Source organism: Megalops cyprinoides, chromosome 2, assembly GCF_013368585.1.
Source record: "Megalops cyprinoides isolate fMegCyp1 chromosome 2, fMegCyp1.pri, whole genome shotgun sequence".
NCBI lineage: Eukaryota > Metazoa > Chordata > Actinopteri > Elopiformes > Megalopidae > Megalops > Megalops cyprinoides.
The window spans coordinates 66,105,314-66,125,191 of record NC_050584.1 but is presented as its reverse complement, the minus strand read 5'-3'; the positions used below and the strand labels follow the sequence as shown (position 1 = coordinate 66,125,191).

The 19,878-nt window shown below is 43.3% G+C and overlaps 2 protein-coding genes across 2 annotated transcripts in view; both read left to right on the top strand.

Annotated features, from left to right (window-relative positions):
* Positions 1-1,071: 1,071 nt before the first annotated feature.
* si:ch211-114l13.9 (uncharacterized protein LOC796649 homolog) lies at positions 1,072-13,129 on the top strand. The gene is made up of 6 exons (XM_036520544.1): positions 1,072-1,146; positions 3,916-4,004; positions 11,064-11,334; positions 11,672-11,740; positions 12,798-12,962; positions 13,113-13,129. Exons 3-6 carry the CDS (start codon positions 11,073-11,075, stop codon positions 13,127-13,129), a joined length of 513 nt encoding a protein of 170 aa, XP_036376437.1. The 5' UTR covers positions 1,072-1,146; positions 3,916-4,004; positions 11,064-11,072.
* LOC118773252 (NACHT, LRR and PYD domains-containing protein 12-like) overlaps positions 12,915-19,878 on the top strand; it is a 47,281-nt gene continuing 40,317 nt past the window's right edge. Inside the window, exons 1-4 of the mRNA XM_036522105.1 lie at positions 12,915-12,962; positions 13,481-13,549; positions 15,141-16,932; positions 17,629-17,802. Coding sequence (XP_036377998.1) covers positions 13,528-13,549; positions 15,141-16,932; positions 17,629-17,802 — 1,988 coding nt within the window. The 5' untranslated portion in view covers positions 12,915-12,962; positions 13,481-13,527. The remainder of the gene's footprint in view (positions 12,963-13,480; positions 13,550-15,140; positions 16,933-17,628; positions 17,803-19,878) is intronic.

Genomic DNA, 19,878 nt, shown 5'->3' with positions numbered 1-19,878 from the left:
GATAATCCGTTGTGCCCTGGACCTGCATCGCCTGATGTAGATGTCCTGGAGGTCAGGCAATGCAGTCCTGGTAATGTGTTTGCCACAACGGATCACCCTGCTTAAGTCCTTCCTGTCCTGGGAGCTGCTGTTCCCATACCAGACTGTGATACTCCCAGTAACCACAGTCTGTATGGTGGCTGAATAAAAGGCTGCTTATAGAGCTGTGGAGATTTTGAACTTCCGCAGCCGTCTGAGGTGGTACAAGCGCTGCCTAGCCTTCTTCACCACCGTGGAAATATGTTCCGACCAGGACAAGTCCTCAGAGAATAGTACTCCTAGGTACTTGTAGCTGCTTACTCTTTCCACTGGAGTCCCATAGATCTTAAGTGGTGCGTACTGGGGGTGCAGCTTCTCCTTCCTGAAGTCAACCATCATCTCCTTGGTTTTGAAGACATTCAGGTCTAGGTTGTTCTCCTTGCACCACGCTGACAGTTCTGCTACCTCTTCCATTTTAGCTTCCCTTATTTTTTTCTTAACTTGAGCTCGCATATTACTGTATTCAATCTTATTACTCTCTGAGCTGTCCAACTTGTATATTCTAAATAATTCCCTTTTTTGTTTCAAACTGTCCCGTAACAACTTATTCATCCACTGTGGATGCTTCTTTTTCAGTTTTCCTTTTCTCACTTGCGGAATGAATTTATGCTGCACATCCAGAATAATCGTTTTAAATATTCACCACATTTCTTTCACAGTTTTGCCATCTAGAAGAGGTACCCAGTTTATATTCCTTGTATGGTCACGCATCTTAATAAAGTCAGCTTGTCTAAAGTTGAATACTCTCGCATTGGAGAATGCAGACTTGACTTGCCAAAACACTTCAAATGTAATTGCACTATCCAGGGCAAAACTGGAGCAGAACCCCATGACATGTTACTGATGCAGTGAAAATGAGTTCTGAAAAATAAGGAGTTAAAACTAATTGTGCAACCTGTCAAATTTACAAGAAAGATGATCTGGTCAGGTGACATTCTATTCCTCTCAGTGAACTTAAAAGCTGAAAGTAAAATTTCCCAGTCTCTACAATGACACCGACAGAATCAGTATCAGCTTCAGAGTCAAAGCAGAAGAATAAAATTCAGGCCATTTATTACCTGTGTCCAGGTGAGTACAGACTCTAATATGGAGTAGGAGAGGGTAAACGAAGATTGAGAGTTAGTGCTATCAAGTTACCCAGGTTACTACTCTCTAAACTGATCAAAGAAGGACAGATCAAACCACTGCTGGGTCCTCCATAAAGGCAGGCAGCAATAGATACTGCAAATCCACTGTAGTAAATGATACTGAATCAAATCTGAAGGCTTCAATGTTGTAAATAACAGCACATGATCAGATAGAAATGAGAATAAGGAGTAGCAGAAGGTGGGGGGTTAAGAGTCAGAACTGTTTACTTATAAGATAAGTTTTCATATATATATTTCATATATATTCGTCTGTGTGATATGACTTCATGCAGCAGTGATGATTTTTATGATATACCTAATCCATCTTCACCGTTTTTCAATCTTGGTCAGATGTCTTGCTTATTATCATTATTATAAGTATTATTATAATTTAAACGTACAGTCACAATATTTCTCAACACTAATTTGAATGCTATTTATAGTAGAATATAATACGGTGTACCAGTTGAAATTATTGCTGTCATTGCTTTTTTTTTAAATCAGTCTATCAGTCTTTCACACTGAAAGTCAGGCATGCAGGGGAATTTTTAACATGGGTTTCTGAGTGGTTCAACCAGTAAAAGCACAAGATTGAGCACTACAGACTAAGTGTCATCCCAGTCGTGTCATCAGCTAAGGGTAGGCCAGCCAGGGGCTTGTCTGTACTGTTACCCATTAGCTACCCCTGACGATCAGTCAGTCTGCCATGAAGCTGTGCATGAAGTGTCCTCCTCTGACTGATGTCTGTGCAAGGTTGGCATGGAGACTTCTGTATGCAAAGCAGAGTTGGTTTACATGATGTATTTCAGGCATGAGCCACATTTTGTCTGTTTGGCCCTCCCAGATTGTCTGTCAGGGCTGCAGCTGTGGGACAGCTTCTGTAAGTCAATTGGGCATTCCAAAAACTGGGGAAAATATCATTGGGCATTCTAAACTAAAAAAAATATATATACTTATTTTAATATAATAGCTGAAATATTGACAAGAGTGATCACCTGTCCAGTAGAAACTGGCTGGACGCCATCCTGTTGTTCAGGTTTTACATGATCTGAAAGCAGAAGGAAGGGTACAGAGAGGGGGAGGGGAGGGAATGAATGGCAGCTGGCAGATTCACCACAGTGATAACATGTCTTTACAAACTGACTGGATTGCATTCTGTTCTTCAGGTTTGGATTAACTTACTGCACAGTCTGAGAGGAGTTAAATGTAGAGGGAGTGGGGGCAGAGTGTGAGAAGGGGTAAATGCCTTAGCCTTCCAGCTCAATATTTAGCTCCAGAAGTTGAGCACCAGGGCAGTTTGAGGACTTTGAGGGGTGGGGGTGTTTGGTCTTTGCATCCAGCCGATTCTCCAAGAGGAACATTTAGGTAAATGTAGAGGGAGTGGGGGCAGAGTGTGGGAGGGGGTAAATGTAGAGGGAGTGAGGGCAGAGTGTGGGAGGGGGTATATGTAGAGGGAGTGGGGGAGAGTGTGGGAGGGGGTAAATGCCTTAGCCCTGCAGCTCAACATTTAGCTCCAGAAGTTGGGATTTGAATGAGCTCAGGTCCCATACTTGTACAAATGGTTATAAACTGGTAAATGTGAAAATATCCCATACTTGTGTCACAATATATTCACAGCCAGTTAAGTATTGTCTGGTGTGACACTCCTAAAGCCAACATGGGGGTACACAAGGGGGTGTTCTCTAAAGGGTGAAGAGCACCAGGGCAGTTTGAGGACTTTGAGGGGTGGGGGTGTTTGGTCTTTGCATTCAGCTGATTCTCCAAGAGGTGCTGTTTGGGGAGATACAGTACACCCAGACATCCTAAATATTAACATCATTGATAAGAAGATGTTCTCCCAAAGTTAAAAGCCAGTCGTAGCATAAAGATTTGGCAACCATTAAAAAATCCACCAAAAACACCACAAATCCATCATAACAGCACAGGCCATGAAACAGTAATAGGGTTACATGGATACGCAGAGCACACTCCCTGTGATTTGTGGTCTGTCCAGAGTTTTTTCAAGGTTTTCCAGTAGATGCATTCCAATCTTCCAGCTTCTTCATTTATGTGGCTCCTAGCAGAGTGGAATTTTCTCTTTTACTGCATTGAGTCACTTCCTGGATTTCTCTATGGAGGGAGTTGTTTGTAAATGTCTCAAATACCAAAACATGTTTTATTCCAACAAAGAAGCAGATCTGATGTTCGTAGCAAAGCCAGGAAGGTTTATTTGCACAGCCAGCCGTGGGAACAACAGCATGGAGCAGAAGTTCGACAGGTATAGGATTTAGTTCTTTTTTATACAGTTACAGCAGGTACATTTACATATGAGTTACAATGACCAGAGGGGGTGCTGTTTTTGATTGGTTTTGTGGAGTTGTGCATTGCTAAACAGCTCCGTCTCTAATTGGGCCTCTCCTGAACCTCGTAACCTAATTGGCTCCTTAGGGTTCAAACTTCACTTGTCTCCGGATCAAACGCTGTGCCATTCCACAGAACTGTCTCCTAACAGAGTCTATGTTTGTTGGTTCCGTTCACCTTAAAGTGTTAAATGTGCTTTGACAAAGGCTTTAGTAATAGAATGGGTCATGCCTGTCACTCCAGTGCACTTGTCAATGGGAAAAATGAAATACATTCTAATGAAATGCATACAGTCGCTCTCGCTCGCTACCTGCTGCTCCTCACCTGTTTCGTGCTCCACACTTCCTGTTGCTCGTTCCCCGAACGCCAGACGCAAGACGCCGATCGGCTAGGACCCAGCCAGGACCCAAACCCGGAGTACTCGCCGATTCCGACACCCTCACAAAGACAGCTTGTTAAGTACGATGGGTTCTCGCAGCTCTGTCTCTCCCATCCTTAGCTCTCCTCCTTCTCGCTGTCTCCCCTGCTCTGTGTGCAACATGTTTAGTTATTCCTTCTCCGCCATTACTACCAACTTTACTTGTGTTAAATGCGAACTTAACGCTAGGTTGACGGAGAAGGTAGCAGAATTAGAAGCACGCATCCGCACCTTATACGAGATTAAAGCTAGTGAAAAGTTTATCGAATCCTTTTCAGTACCGGAGGCGTCAATTAGCCTTTCCCCTAGCTCAACCCCGGCAGAGCCTTCGCAGCAAGGCGAGTGGGTTACGGTTCGGGAAAATAGACGCAAGCGCAAGCCCCCGGTGCACCACCAACCCTCGGTTCACGTTTCCAACAGGTTCTCCCCCCCTCAGTAACACACCTGCTGAGAAACCTGTTAAGAGCCCTGATTATTGGCGATTCTATTCTTAGAAACGTGAACGTAGAGGCACCAACGACCATAGTCAACTGCATTCCTGGAGCCAGAGCTTCCGACATAGAAGCTAATTTGAAAGTGCTGGCTAAAGCTAAAGGTAAAAGTAAAGCTAAATACTCTAAAATTGTTATTCACGTCGGCGCTAACGATGTCCGCATGAGACGATCGGAAGTAACAAAGTTAACTATTTAATCGGTGTGCTGGATTGCTAAACAAATCTCGGATTGAGTAATTTTCTGTGGCCCCATCCCCAAGCGGCGCAGTGACGAGATCTATAGAAGATTAACGTCACTTAATCGTTGTTTGTCTGAATGGTGCCCCTCTAACAACGTGGGTTTTATAGATAATTGGCACAAGTTTTGGGTTATTTAAAACGAGATGGCATCCACCCCTCGAGGGAGGGTGCAGCTATCATCTCTAGAAACATGGATCATAGTCTGAATTCCTCTAAACCTTGACTTATCAGGGCCAAGGCCAGGCAGCAGACTTTCTGTCCTACACAGATGTCTGCTTTTTCCCTGGAACCACCACTTTAAAACCCCATAGAGACAGTGTCTGTTCCACGACCCTCCTTCCCAAACTTCTTAAAAACATCCAGTAGGGGCATTTGTGCTGATAATTAGATAAAAATTAAGTTTGACAAGTACTACCTGTAGACAAATGGTCCTTAAGATTTGGTTAATAAATATCAGATCACTACAACCTAAAGCTTTATTAATAAACAAATTGATTACTGATCACCAATTTGATATCTTATGCCTGACTGAAACATGGATTAAACCTAATGACTTTGTTGCTCTCAATGAATCAACTCCTCCCAGTTACTGTAATCACCAGGTCCGTCGACCTACTGGTAATGGTGGCGGCGTTGCTGCTGTACACAGCTCCAAACTCTGTGCCACCCTTAAACCTGGCTATAACTTCCATTCGTTTGAACTGTTAGTACTTAGCTTTGCACATCCTGACAAGACTGAATTTCAGCTATTTACCCTTGTAATTTTTTACAGGCCACCTGGCCCTTACAGTGTTTTCTTATCCGAATTCGCCAACTTTTTTATCTGACCTGGTTGTCAATACAGAAAAGACTGTGATAGGAGGCGACTTTAATGTGCATATGGATAATGAACATGACCCGTTCAGAACAGCATTTTTGTCCATCAACGAACCCATTGGACTCGATCAAGCTGTGGACAAACCCACACATTATCGCAACCATACTCTAGATTTGGTCCTCACACATGGAGCAGACATTAACCAGGTGGAAATTATGCCACACAACCCTGTGTTATCCGACCACTATCTCATCTCTTTCAATTTACCACTAACGTGCTTCACATACTCGGAGCCTAGATTTTCTTCCAGGCGCACGTTTTGCTCTCTTACAGCAAATGCCTTTATTGATGAGCTCCCTACATCATACTACCTGCACAACGAAATCTCCTCTAGTTTATGTTCAAACCCTAGCTCAACCGAAATTAATCTGCTCGCAGACAATATTGACTCTGCTTTGCGTAAAAATCTGGATGCCGTTTCTCCCCTCAAAAAGAAGAAAATCGCAGGCAAGAAGCTAGCACCTTGGTATAACGACCATACTCGTGCTCTCAAACAAGCTACGCGAAAACTCGAAAGAAAATGGCGCTCCACAAAATTACAGGTTTTTCTCCTGGCGTAGAAGGAAAGTCTCCTAACCTACAAGCATGCCCTCACAGCTACCAGATCCAAATATTTCTCTACCCTTATTGAGAGAAACAAGGACAATGCCCCGAGTGCAACCATCAAAGACCTTGGGGTTGTTATTGATCCTGAGCTCTCTTTTGAAACTCACATAACTAACACCTCTAGGACTGCCTTCTTCCATCTGAGAAATATTGCTAAAATCAGGAAAATCGTATCAATTAACGACACTGAAAAACTAATCCACGCATTTGTAACATCCAGATTAGACTACTGTAATGCCCTCTTGTCAGGATGTGCAAACGTCTCATTAAAACCCCTTCAGCTGGTGCAGAAAGCCCCTTCAGCCCCCCCCCCCCCATTTTAAAGACCTTCTTCACCCGTATCTTCCACAGAGAGCCCTTCGCTCCCAAAATGCCGGGCTTCTCATCATTCCAAGAGTGGGCAAAGCTACTGTAGGCGGTAGAGCCTTTTCCTATTCAATTCAATTCAATTCAATTCATTTTTATTTGTATAGCGCTTTTTACAACACAAGTTGTCACAAAGCAGCTTTACATTGTTCCCAGGCCTGAGACCCCCTGAGAGCAAGCCAACAAGGCAACAGTGGCAAGGAAAAACTCCCTATCAGGAAGAAACCTTGAGCAGAACCGGGCTCATGGGGGGGCCCATCTGCTTCTGGCCGGCACTGGGCAGATAGAGTTAGACACAATATTATGCAATGTACATTTGTTATTGACAAACAATAGCAGTTAACAGTAGAGTGATTATAAGAATGTCTCCTAGGATGTCCGGGTCTTGGAATGCAGTTGGCTTTGATGGGCAGGGCAGCGAGGTAGCAGGACTGGAAAACGAGATGAGACGCTTGGGCTACAGCTCCGGACAGGAGCCCGGAGCAGGGAATAGGAAGCAAACAGAAAACAGTGGTTAGTGGATGATAAGAATGGCAGGGATGTAGAACAGAGAGGCAGGAGAGGAGGGGCAGAGAAAAAGGTGTGCAATAAGGAAAGACCCCGGCAGGCTAACATTATGGCAGCATAACCTAGGGGACGGGAGGCAAGGGACCGGCATAGTCATGAGGGCGACCCTAAGACGGTCAACACCAGATCACGGCACAGGGTCCATGAAAGCAATGACCACTTAGTCCACCAGAGACTCTATGATCCACGCCAGCACCAGGCCATGTCCCTCAGCTGAAGGATTTACTATATAGATATGTTTTGAGCCTAGACTTAAAGGTGGAGAGAGAGTCTGTTCCCCGAATCTCAGAGGGTAAACTGTTCCACAGGAGAGGGGCTTGATAGGAAAAGGCTCTACCGCCTACAGTAGTTTTGCCCACTCTTGGAATGGTGAGAAGCCCGGCATTTTGGGAGCGAAGGGCTCTCTGCGGAAGATATGGATGAAGAAGGTCCTTAAGATAGGGGGGGGCAAGCCCATTTAAAGCCTTAAATGTGAGTAAGAGTATTTTAAAAATGATCCGGTATTTAATAGGTAGCCAATGGAGAGAGGCCAGAACTGGGGTGATGTGCTCAAAGCGTTTAGTTTTAGTTAAGATTCGAGCAGCTGCATTTTGCACCAGCTGAAGGGGTTTTAATGAGACGTTTGCACATCCTGACAAGAGGGCATTACAGTAGTCTAATCTGGATGTTACAAAGGCATGGATTAGTTTTTCAGCGTCGTTAATTGATACGATTTTCCTGATTTTAGCAATATTTCTCAGATGGAAGAAGGCAGTCCTAGAGGTGTTAGTTATGTGAGTTTCAAAGGAGAGCTCGGGATCAATAACCACACCAAGGTCTTTGATGGCTGCACTCGGGGCAAGGGAGACACCATCAAGGTCCAATGTAAAATGAGTGAGTTTGCTCCTGATTGAATTTTGGCCTATGACCAATATTTCGGTTTTGTCCGGGTTGAGGAGGAGAAAGTTTCGGGCCATCCAATTCTTTACATCTGTTAGGCAGGCCTCCATGTTTGAAATATTCAGAGGGACATCGGGTTTGACTGATATGTATAACTGAGTGTCGTCCGCGTAACAGTGGAAATTAATGTCATGTTTACGGATGATATCGCCAAGAGGCAGCATGTATAACGAGAAGAGCAGAGGTCCAAGCACAGATCCTTGAGGTATACCATATTTTACTCTGGAACGAGCAGAGGATTCGTTGTTGATGGAGACAAACTGATATCGTTCTGATAGATAAGATCTAAACCAAGATAGGGCATGTCCACTTATGCCAACCAGGTTTTCGAGGCGGTCAAGGAGGATACAATGATCGATGGTATCAAAGGCTGCACTTAGGTCTAGTAGCACAAGAAGAGAGATACAGCCATTGTCACAGGAGAGTAGAAGGTCGTTGAGCACTTTCAGGAGAGCGGTTTCCGTACTGTGGTGAGGTCTAAATCCGGACTGGAAAACTTCCAAAATGTTGTTAGAGTGTAAAAAGGCACAGAGTTGCTTTGATACCGCTTTTTCCAGAATTTTGGAGAGGAATGGAAGGTTCGAGATGGGCCTATAGTTTGACAGGTCATTGGGATCAAGATTAGGCTTTTTCAGAATAGGCTTGATAACTGCTACTTTAAAGGGCTGAGGTACATGTCCAGACATAAGAGAGGCATTGATAAGATTTAATAGTGGTGTGCCAATTGCAGGCAATAGCTGTTTTAGGAAGCCAGTTGGTATGGGGTCAAGTTGGCTGGTAGAGTTATTAGATGAATTGAGAAGAGAAGAAAAGTCGCCAAATTCAATGGGTATAAAAGAGTCGAAGCGCGGGGCGGGCCTAATAGACATGTCTACATAATCTGGAACGGGACTGGCCAGGCAGGAACCAGAAGTTGATGAGAATTTTTGTATTGTGTCTCTTATCTTTAAGATTTTACTGTCAAAGAAGTTCATGAAGTCACTGCTACTATAAATTGCTGGTATGGTAGGGTTAACTGATGCAGGACTCTTGGTTAATCTGGCAATAGTGCTAAACAGGTACCTAGGATTGTCCTTGTTTCTCTCAATAAGAGTAGAGAAATATTTGGATCTGGTAGCTGTGAGGGCATGCTTGTAATTTAGGAGACTTTCCTTCCACGCCAGGAGAAAAACCTGTAGTTTGGTGGAGCGCCATTTTCTTTCGAGTTTTCGTGTGGCTTGTTTGAGAGCACGAGTATGGTCGTTATACCAAGGTGCTAGCTTCTTGTCTGTGATTTTCTTCCTTTTGAGGGGAGCAACGGCGTCTAGAGTTTTACGCAAAGTAGAGTCGATTCTGTCCGCGAGTAGATTAATTTCAGTTGAGCTGGGGTTTGAACATAAACTAGAGGAGATTTCGTTGTGCAGGTAGTATGATGTAGGGAGCTCGTCGATAAAGGCATTTGCTGTAAGAGAGCAAAACGTGCGCCTGGAAGAAAATCTAGGCTCCGAGTATGTGAAGCACGTTAGTGGTAAATTGAAAGAGATGAGATAGTGGTCGGATAACACAGGATTGTGTGGCATGATTTCCACCTGGTTAATGTCTGCTCCATATGTGAGGACCAAATCAAGAGTATGGTTGCGGTAATGTGTGGGTTTGTCCACAGCTTGATAGAGTCCAATGGATTCGATGATGGACAAAAATGCTGTTCTGAACGGGTCATGTTCATTATCCATATGGACATTAAAGTCGCCTACTATTACAGCTTTTTCTATATTGACAACCAGGTCAGATAGAAAATTGGCAAATTCCGATAAGAAAACACTGTAAGGGCCAGGTGGCCTGTAAATTATAACAAGGGTAAATAGCTGAAATGCAGTCTTGTCAGGATGTGCAAAGCTAAGTACTAATAGTTCAAATGAATGGAAGTTATAGCCAGGTTTAAGGGTGGCACAGAGTTTGGAGCTGTGTATAGCAGCAACGCCGCCACCTCTACCAGTAGGTCGAGGGACCTGGTGATTACAATAACTGGGAGGAGTTGATTCGTTGAGAGCTTGATTTTCCTATCAAGCCCCTCTCCTGTGGAACAGCTTACCCTGTAAGATTCGGGGATCAGACTCTCTCTCCACCTTTAAGTCTAGGCTCAAAACATATCTGTGTAGTAAATCCTTCAGCTGAGGGACATGGCCTGGTGCTGGCATGGATCATAGAGTCTCTGGTGGACTAAGTGGTCATTGCTTTCATGGACTCTGTGCTGTGATCTGGTGTTGACTGCCTTAGGGTCGCCCTCATGACTATGCCGGTCCCTTGCCTCCCGTCCCCTAGGTATGCTGCCATAATGTTAGCCTGCCGGGGTTTTTTCCTTGTTGCACCCTGGCACCTTTTTCACTGCCCCTCCTCTCCTGCCTCTCTGTTCTACATCCCTGCCATTCTTATCATCCATTAACCACTGTTTTCTGTTTGCTTCCTATCCCTGCTCCGGGCTCCTGTCCGGAGCTTTAGCCCAAGCGTCTCATCCCGTTTTCCAGTCCTGCTACCTCACTGCCCTGCCCATCAAAGCCAGCTGCGTTCATTTGCGACATCCTAGGAGACATTCTTATAATCGCTCTGCTGTTAACTACTATCGTCTATCAATCGTAAAAGTACATTGCATAACTTGTCTTTAACTCTATCTGCCCAGTGCCGGCCAGAAGCAGATGGGCCCCCCCTCTGAGCCCAGTTCTGCTCAAGGTTTCTTCCTAATAGGGAGTTTTTCCTTGCCACTATTGCCTTAGGCTTGCTCTCAGGGGGTCTCAGGCCTGGGAACAATGTAAAGCTGCTTTGTGACAACTTGTGTTGTAAAAAGCGCTATACAAATAAAAATTAATTGAATTGAATTGGATTCTTCGTACAAACCTCCTTTTCCATGCTCTAGCTGTGTTTTTTTTTTCTTTTCTGTTTCTACTGTGATTGATATTCATAAAAGCAAAAAAGGTAACATAGTCATCTAGCAGGATCTTCTATTGAGTTACTAACTGCCTTGTTTCCTATATTCAGGTCCCTGCTATGGCTCAACTAATGGTGGACACTCTGGAGGAATTAGAAGAGAAAGACTTTAAAAAGTTTAGACTGTATTTGAAAGATAATGTTCTGGAGGGATATAAACCCATTCCACGGGGGCAGCTGGAGGGTAAAGATGTGCCAGACGTTGTCGACATTATGATGAAATCTTATGGCAAAGAGCCGTCCTTCAAGATCACGCTGGAGATCCTGAAGAAAATTCAGAGAAATGATCTTGTTCAGAGGCTGGTGGAAGACACTGAAAAAAGTATGATAAAATCATTTTGAATCTCTATAATAAGCAGGCCTGCCACATAGAAAAACATGCTGTAATGATATCACTCAAACTTTTCAGCTAACACCTACACGTAACACCTAATTTGCTTTTATAAAAACATCTAATTGGCTATTCAACAAACATCACTGTGTAAATATGTTGGTAACTACATCTTGATTTGGAGAAGCCTAAAATATTTGAGCACTCTTGATTTAGACATTCTTAAAATGCAAAACCTCAAACTCATAATCCGTTCTATGCTATTAAATGATTTTATTTTCAGTCATTACTCTGTGTTGTAACACTGTGTTCCTCTCATTTCCTGCAGTCTCCCATGCTCAGACCAGTCAGGGGTCAGAGGTCACAGATCCATCCAGGGAGATACCCAGAGTCTCAGGTGAGCAGACCTATTACAGCCAATCCATGTGTCCAGGTGTACCATGATGATCAGAGACTGCACCAAATAGATACTGCCAAAACCCTTACAGTGTGTGTGTGTGAGTATGTGTGACTTTATCTCCCTGATGACATCAATCACCTTTGCTGTCTTTAACAAGTGACAGATTTTTGCCATGATCAGGTGGCCCCGCTCCACTAGAAACAGGTAACTTAGGGTGAGCTGGAAAGCAAGGAGAGTGATAGCTTTCTAGACCAGGCTGAGACCATTGCAATAACCCTATCAGCCCTGTAAATAAATGCACAAAGGACAAACACTCAAATACCAGAGCCTAACCCATGAGAGACAATCACTCACACTCGTGTGCAGCAACAAGATTGTTGACTCACGTATACAGTGTTATAACAGATAATTTCTGTTATGCTGACCTCATACATAAACTGCTGCAGTCACAGATGCCAATATTTTGGCATCTCTGTGTAAGAAGAGGTAGCAGATCCCACAGAGCCTGGATTACCAGCTATAGAATACACTCCCATCTTATTGTGATGGAGACTGCAAGACAGACCTCCCCTACCTAGCTGCCTAGTCTAGACAGTATAAATGTGCTCCCCTAGAGTGGTTCGGCCTACCACTCTGTGCACAGTGAAGTCATATAGATGATTCCCCACATAAACTAGCTGCCCTACATGCAGTTCTGCAATATTCCCAGAATTCACATTCCGTTCCCTGCACATTCTGTTCCCCACATTCCTGCCTGCACCCTGTTTCAACGTGTTACCTGCTGCCTCCATGGTCTCCCCCAACCTCTCCTGGTGAGCCGCAACCCAGTCTCCTGCTGCTGGTTTGGCTTCAGGTTCCAAGGGTGTGCCTTGCATTCTGACCAAACATTAAAAAGAATGGGGAGAGTTCTGTAACAGCATGCTGCAGTATAAAATATTCTGATAATTCTCTCCCTGTTGGAGAAAAGTTCACTCCAGAATCTAAATCACTAAAGCGAGCCACTCATGCAGGATACGTTTTTTTTTATATGGCTTCTCCTCTGCTTTCTGTCCAGCAAGAAAGAACCATGTTAAACCACCACCTCTTCCAAAGAGAACAACTTCTCTCCATCCCTCCATCACAGCACAGACTGGAGGCACTGCTGTGCTACCACAGCTTGATGGATGTACTATTGCGGGTGATTTTACTGTCAATGTAACAATTGGCTCTGATAACAAAGGTAAGGAAGACTTTCCATTTCATAGCCATTACCAATAACCTCGCATATGGGCCAAGTATCTGTTTCATGAGAATGGCTTCTTGTGGATTTATTTGTTTTTGTTTTTATTTGAAAGATACAAGTGCATCCATAAACACACCCTGTGTCCAGCCAACCTGTGTCACTAGTGATTTAAAGACCACCTGAATGGAGTGTTAAAAAAAATCAGTAACCCACAAATGAGAAATTCTACCACAAATGTCGATACCTCACATAAACAATAGGTGTAATTTTTATCAAAAGTGCAGTGCAATTTATTAAGACTTGAAATAAATAATTCAGGGGTGAAATCTCTCCTCTTCACTTTTATTTGCCTAAATATATTTGAAATGATGACAGTGTTTAATTTGCATTCTTTTTTATTTTGTTCAGTTAAAATGTTTGAGTGCCACTGGCCAGAGCATTTTCAAAATGAACACAAAGTCTGTGTGTCTGCTGTTAAATTACTTTATTGTTTTTTGCTTGTCTTATCCTCTCAGTCTCTCCTTCTCAGTCCAGGAGGGGGTCAGGTGTCACAGATTCATCCATGGAGAAACCTGGGGTTCCTGGTGAGTAGATGAATCCCAGGTAATCACTGAGTCCAGGTGTGTTGTGCTGATCAGGGTTGGCAGCACACAGAGTTTTCAGTTAAATTTTTTTTTAACAATTCCTATGATATGGCAGGCCACAAGTCCTGCTTGCATCATTGATAACTGATATACTTATAGGGCTGGGCGATGAAACGATCTCTAAACGGATCGCGATAAAATTTATGTTGATAACGATGATAAGCTTTGGACATTTTTACTTGATATGGATAGATCTAATAGCCTATCACACAGCAGAAATAAAACAGCGACAACAGCCAGTCAGTCTGCAGTCTGTGGCTTGCACGTCAAAGTACACGCCCATTTCCTACCGCAAAGCATTGTTTGAGCTACCGGCGGCGAAGAAAGCTCTGGAAACGAGGGAAAGATTAACTGGAACCGCCGAGGGCCGCAAAAGCGACAGTGAAATTGAACTCGCGTTACACTGAAAATTCCGGCCATGTTGCGGTTTGTGGACTTGTGATAAATGGATGGAAGAAGCGGCAGCAGTTGCAGTGGCCACAGCTCCCGGCAGTGTTGACGTATAATGAAAAGCCCGAACAGTTGCTTTGTGTGAGCGATCTGCATCATGCCAACACAATACTTTTTTTGCCGATTGTCCTACACTGTGCGGTGCAAAGCAGCTCCCGAGCTTGTTTAATTTGTGACAACATGCACTGAACGTTTGTCCGTCATTACCGTTTTCATGTAACCAAGCCTATCGCCATTGATTCCCCCCCCCCCCGCCGATGGGATAAGAACAGTGCTCTCGTGCCAGCACGTCGCCCAAACACCATTGGGCAAACACCACGTCAGTGATTGTTTTTAATAAAATTGCAATCCAGTCTGGTAATATCAGAGCCCGTATACGCTAGTAATAATTTATTACCCGATCTAAAATCTCTGCAGGTCGGATTTCTTTTTTGTGCCAGTTTTATACACTATTTATTTATGCTGCTATTTATATATGCTTTTTGCACTTCTGGTTAGATGCTAACTGTATTTCATTGGCTCTGTACCTGTACGCTGCACAATGACAACAAAATTGAATCTAAGAATCTAATTTCCGGCGTGGGCCCGGAGATCTTTAACCTATGTATATCATGATGAATATCGATATTGATCAATATGGGAAAAAAAATATTGTGATCATATTTTTTTGCCATATCGCCCAGCCCTAGGTATGTGGTATTCATTACTACAGAATATCTTTGATGTACACAAACAAAGAGCATTGTCTCGCAGCCCAAATGGAAATTCCGTCGGTCCAGATCTGGACCACGGGCCTTCTGTTGAGCATCACTGGACTCAACCAGTGAGAGTAACCAAAAAAACAAAACACCAGACATGGGAGCAGAAGGTGTTCCAAGGGGGAAGCTATGAGCAGTGAGGGCACTTCCTACTCATCCACTATTAATTAAAGTCAGAAATCCTTAAAGGGGGAGGGCTATTCAAACAAAGAACAAGAAACATTCTAGAAATGTCTGGAAAAACATGACATTAGATTCAGTCATGTAAGTGTCTGTCTGGATCATATAATTATCATAGAGACATGGATTACTCTTTTTTGCAGATGATGTTCAGAAAAAATTGTCCAACAAAGTGAAATCCATTCTGGAGAGGATATATCAGTGCATGTATGAGGGTTTGCCCGAACAAGGAAACAACATCTTTCTGGATAAGATTTACACAGAGCTCTACATCACAGCGGGTGGGCAAGGATGGGTCAATAATGAACATGAAGTGAGACAGGTTGAGATGGCATCCAAGAAAGCAGCCACACAAGAGACTCCAATCAAATGCAATGACATCTTCAAAACCATGTCTGGACAAGAGAAACAAATCAGAACTGTGCTGACAAAGGGGATTGCTGGCATTGGAAAAACAGTCTCTGTGCAGAAGTTCATTCTTGACTGGGCAGAAGGAAAAGCTAACCAGGATGTTGACTTCATATTTCCTCTATGTTTTAGAGACTTGAATGTGATGGAAGGTGAACAATGCAGTTTGTTACAAATGATTTACTCCTTCTTTCCTGAAATCCAGAAACAGTTTGGATCCATTAAGATTGAGCATTGCAAAGTTGTCTTCATCTTTGATGGTCTGGATGAGTGTCGACTTCCATTAGATTTCCAGAACAATAAGAGATGGTATAATGTAACAGAGCCAACATCAGTGGATGTGCTGCTGACAAACCTCATTAAGGGGAATCTGCTTCCCTCTGCTCTCCTCTGGATCACCACCCGACCAGCAGCAGCCAATCAGATCCCTGCTCAGTGTGTCCACCAGGTGACAGAGGTTCGAGGTTTTAATGATCCACAGAAGGAGGAATACTTCATGAAGAGATTCAGTGATCAGAACTTGGCCAGCAGAATTATCACACACATAAAGTCATCAAGGAGTCTCTACATCATGTGTCACATACCAGTCTTCTGTTGGATTGCAGCCACTATTCTTGAGAAAATGATGGGTGAGTCAGACAGCAGAGAAATCCCTAAGACTCTGACTCAGATGTACACAAACTTCCTTCTCCTTCAGGGGAGTTTGAAAGACCAGAAATATGTTGGAACAACTGAAGCAAATTTGGTTCTGAATAGAGAGTCCATTCTGAAACTAGGGAAGCTGGCTTTTCAACAACTGGAAAAGGGAAATCTAATTTTCTACAAGAAAGACCTGACAGAGAGTGGCATTGATGTCAGTGAAGTGTCAATTAACTCTGCGGTGTGCACTGAACTTCTTAGGCAAGAGTGTGGCATCCAAAAGCAGAAAGTGTACTCCTTTGTGCATCTGAGTGTTCAAGAGTATCTTGCTGCTCTGTACGTGTTTCTTGAATACAAAAACAGCAACATACACCGCCTTGATAAAACCTTGCGTGGTCAATTTTTAAAATTCATCTCACGCTCAAGATTATCTGTGTTGCTCAAGACAGCAGTGGATCAGGCTTTACAGAATGAGAATGGACACCTGGACCTTTTCCTGCGCTTCCTTCTTGGACTCTCACTGGACTCCAATCAGAATCTCTTACAAGGCCTACTGACACAGACAGGAAGCAGCTCACAGAGCATTGAGGAAACAGTCCAGTATATTAAACACAAGATCAGGGAGAATCTCTCTCCAGAGAGGACCATCAATCTGTTCCACTGTCTGAATGAAATGAATGACCATTCTCTGGTGGAGGAAATCCAAAGTTACCTGAGCTCAGGAAGTCTTTCAAGAGAAGACCTCTCACCTGCACAGTGGTCAGCTCTGGTCTTTGTGTTACTGACATCAGAAGATGAGCTGGATGTGTTTGACTTGAAGAAATACATCAGATCAGAAGAAGGTCTTCTGAGGCTGCTGCCAGTGGTCAAGGCCTCTAGAACAGCTCTGTGAGTTCTTTCGTATTTTATATGAAATGTTTACAAATTTAGACTAATTACAACAGCTGTCTGACAGAAGTACACAACATGAATGGCCACAGATTAAAATATCAATATATTTGTAAGCCATTCATGGTTGTGACATCAACATTTTGAGAAATTTCACTGAGTACATTCAGATTTGTGGCTAATGCTTTTCTCTAAAGCTATCCAGGTAATATAATGAAGACTGGATGACTCTGATGCTCATGAAGACAATTTAAAACTCAAGATAAAATAAAGATTAGTGGATCTGTGTAGGTGTTGTGCAATTCTGATGATTTTTTATACACTTACTCACTCCTGAGAGGACAGCTCTAATTCTGACAGGAGAGTCATGCCCTGTTCCTGTAGGTTGTGTTTGGGGTAGGGCTTAAGAGGTCACACGGTGTAGCCAATGAAAGCATTAATATAATGGTAAAAAAAACATGTTTTATATGAAGGGAGTAATACCATTCCCAGAGACTGCTCTTAGTCCAACCCAAATGATATCAAGATAAGTGGTCTGCATAGTTTTTGTGTCATGCTGATACACTTTAACACGGTCAGTCACACCTTAGGGGTCAGCTGTAATTCTGACCGGAGAGTCATGCCCAGCTCCTGTTGGTTATGTTGGGGCATGGGGGTTGTGTGGAATTATCTGATATGACATGATTTCCTTTCCAGGCTGAAAAGCTGTAACCTCAGCAAGGAATGCTGTGAAGCCCTGGCCTCAGCTATCAGCTCAAACTCCTCCAGTCTGAGAGAGCTGGACCTGAGTGACAATGAGCTGCAGGATTCGGGAGTGATTCTGCTCTCTGCTGGACTGGGGAATCCACACTGTAAACTGGAGACACTGAGGTCAGTTCCTCAGGGCTTGATATAGAAGTTTGACTGATGTACTATAATTCCCAAAATTGATATATTAAGCTTATGGTGTGTGATCTCTTGTTTTCCTTCCAAATTTCATCCTGTATCAGCATTTTTATCATAACATGCCTAAAATATTTCCAGGTTTAATCAATGTTTGTTTACATTTACATTTATTCATTTAGCAGACGCTTCTATCCAAAGCGACTTACATAGGTTACAGTTCTTTACAATGTTATCCATTTATACAGCTGGATATTTTACTGAGGCAATTGTGGGTTAAGTACCTTGCCCAAGGGTACAGCAGCAGTGTCCTAGCGGGGATCGAACCGGCAACCTTTCGGTTACAAGTCCTGCTCCTTAACCACTATGCTACACTGCCACCCATAATGTTTAATATAAGGACCTTTACAATCAGAGGGTGGTGAGGTAATGTGTGCTGCATTATGTCTTCAAGGCCCTGAATGGGTGGTCTGGTGATGGTGGCTATCAGGTTAAAGTTTAGTTCCCTTCGTTGTTCGTATTGATTAGTCGTATTAATCTGACCATGAGCAATCAGCACAACACCTGCTTGTGTGGCCATGGGTCACATATGAGAGTCTGAAGTACACAGTGTCAGAGAGTCTTACAGTATCAGTTAGATATCCACAGTGGGGAAAATTCGGACGTAATGTTGCTGAGGGTTTTTTAGTTTCTGGGATTCAAACTTCACTTCTGCACATGTGTAAAAAAGTTGGGGGCTGTGAATAAATTATTTTGCACATTGGAAAATCACGCCTCCTTGTCCAAAGACTGTTAGCAGGAATTTTCTTACTGAGTTAACAGTCCTTATTGCAGATTGCAGTGAATGTCTTGTGATGGCAATCTTGAAAGCTATGCAGATACTTCTAAGATAATAATTAAGTTTTGGAATCAAGATGAGCCTTTTCAATATTTCAGCATAAAATGGTTAAAAATGCCAGTACCAGGTGTTTTTTTTTTTTTAAAGGAAAAACACCACAGTTCCAATTTTTTTCTTTAAGCATTAAGTCTTGAGGAACTTAATGAAGGCATGTGTGTGTGATAGTCCCCCCAGGAAAACTAGTTGAAACACATTGGGAATTGACAGATAGGAGCTTTTCTGTGATCTGAGACCACTAGCTGGTGAGCTCGTTAGAACAATGGTGTCAGCTCTCTCATGGCACTGTGTTCTTTTTCGATATGCAACTGTATTACTCCAATTGTCCTGTTATGATAGTCGGTATGAGTGGGTCTGCATTTATTGTTGCCTTGCAAGTCAGCATCCATTTGAACTGTAGTGAATCTTACTGCGAATTGTTGCTTTCTCCGGATACATTAAAATGTAATGTAACGTAGCTGCATTCTGTAGTAGTCTGTAGTAGTAGGGTTTGATGGCACAGGCAGGAAACAGGCAAAGAGGGAGTTACAGTAGGAAGGATGAAGACTCAGTTGGGCAATGACAAGGGAATCTATCTGCCGGAGTCCATCAAGGGATAAAATCAAGGAGAACAGAAATGCATCATGTGGATAACAATTCCTGTGACCATCTCCTGCAGAGGACAAACTCACCATCACTGCCCTCCCTGATCTTGTAATATCGGCAATTGGCAATCTTGTCCTTGTCCTTCTTGACCCCCACCAACAACCTGCCTGTGGAACTGTCAGTCAAAGGCTGTCAAAAGGCTGACTTCACACACAGCTCCCTCCTCTCTCCAGTTCCTTGCCCTCACAGAGACGTGGATCACCTCAGACAAAACCTCAACCTCAGAAGCCCTCTCCACTGGATACTCTGTCTTCACACTTCCCGACCCTCTGACTGAGGTGGTGGGACTGAGCTGCTCGTATCTCAGTCATGGAAGTTCTCTGTACTCCCTGTCTCTCATCTCTCTGTCTCTGTCTCTATCTTTTTATGACAATGGTCCATACAATGGCTAATAGAGTATTTCCCAAGGATAAACACCACACCAATGAATAGACTGTGACAGAAGTATAAAATTAAAGTGCTACACCACAATCAAAGTTCACAGCAAACAGTTCCTTTGCTACAACCTATTGCACAATGCCCAT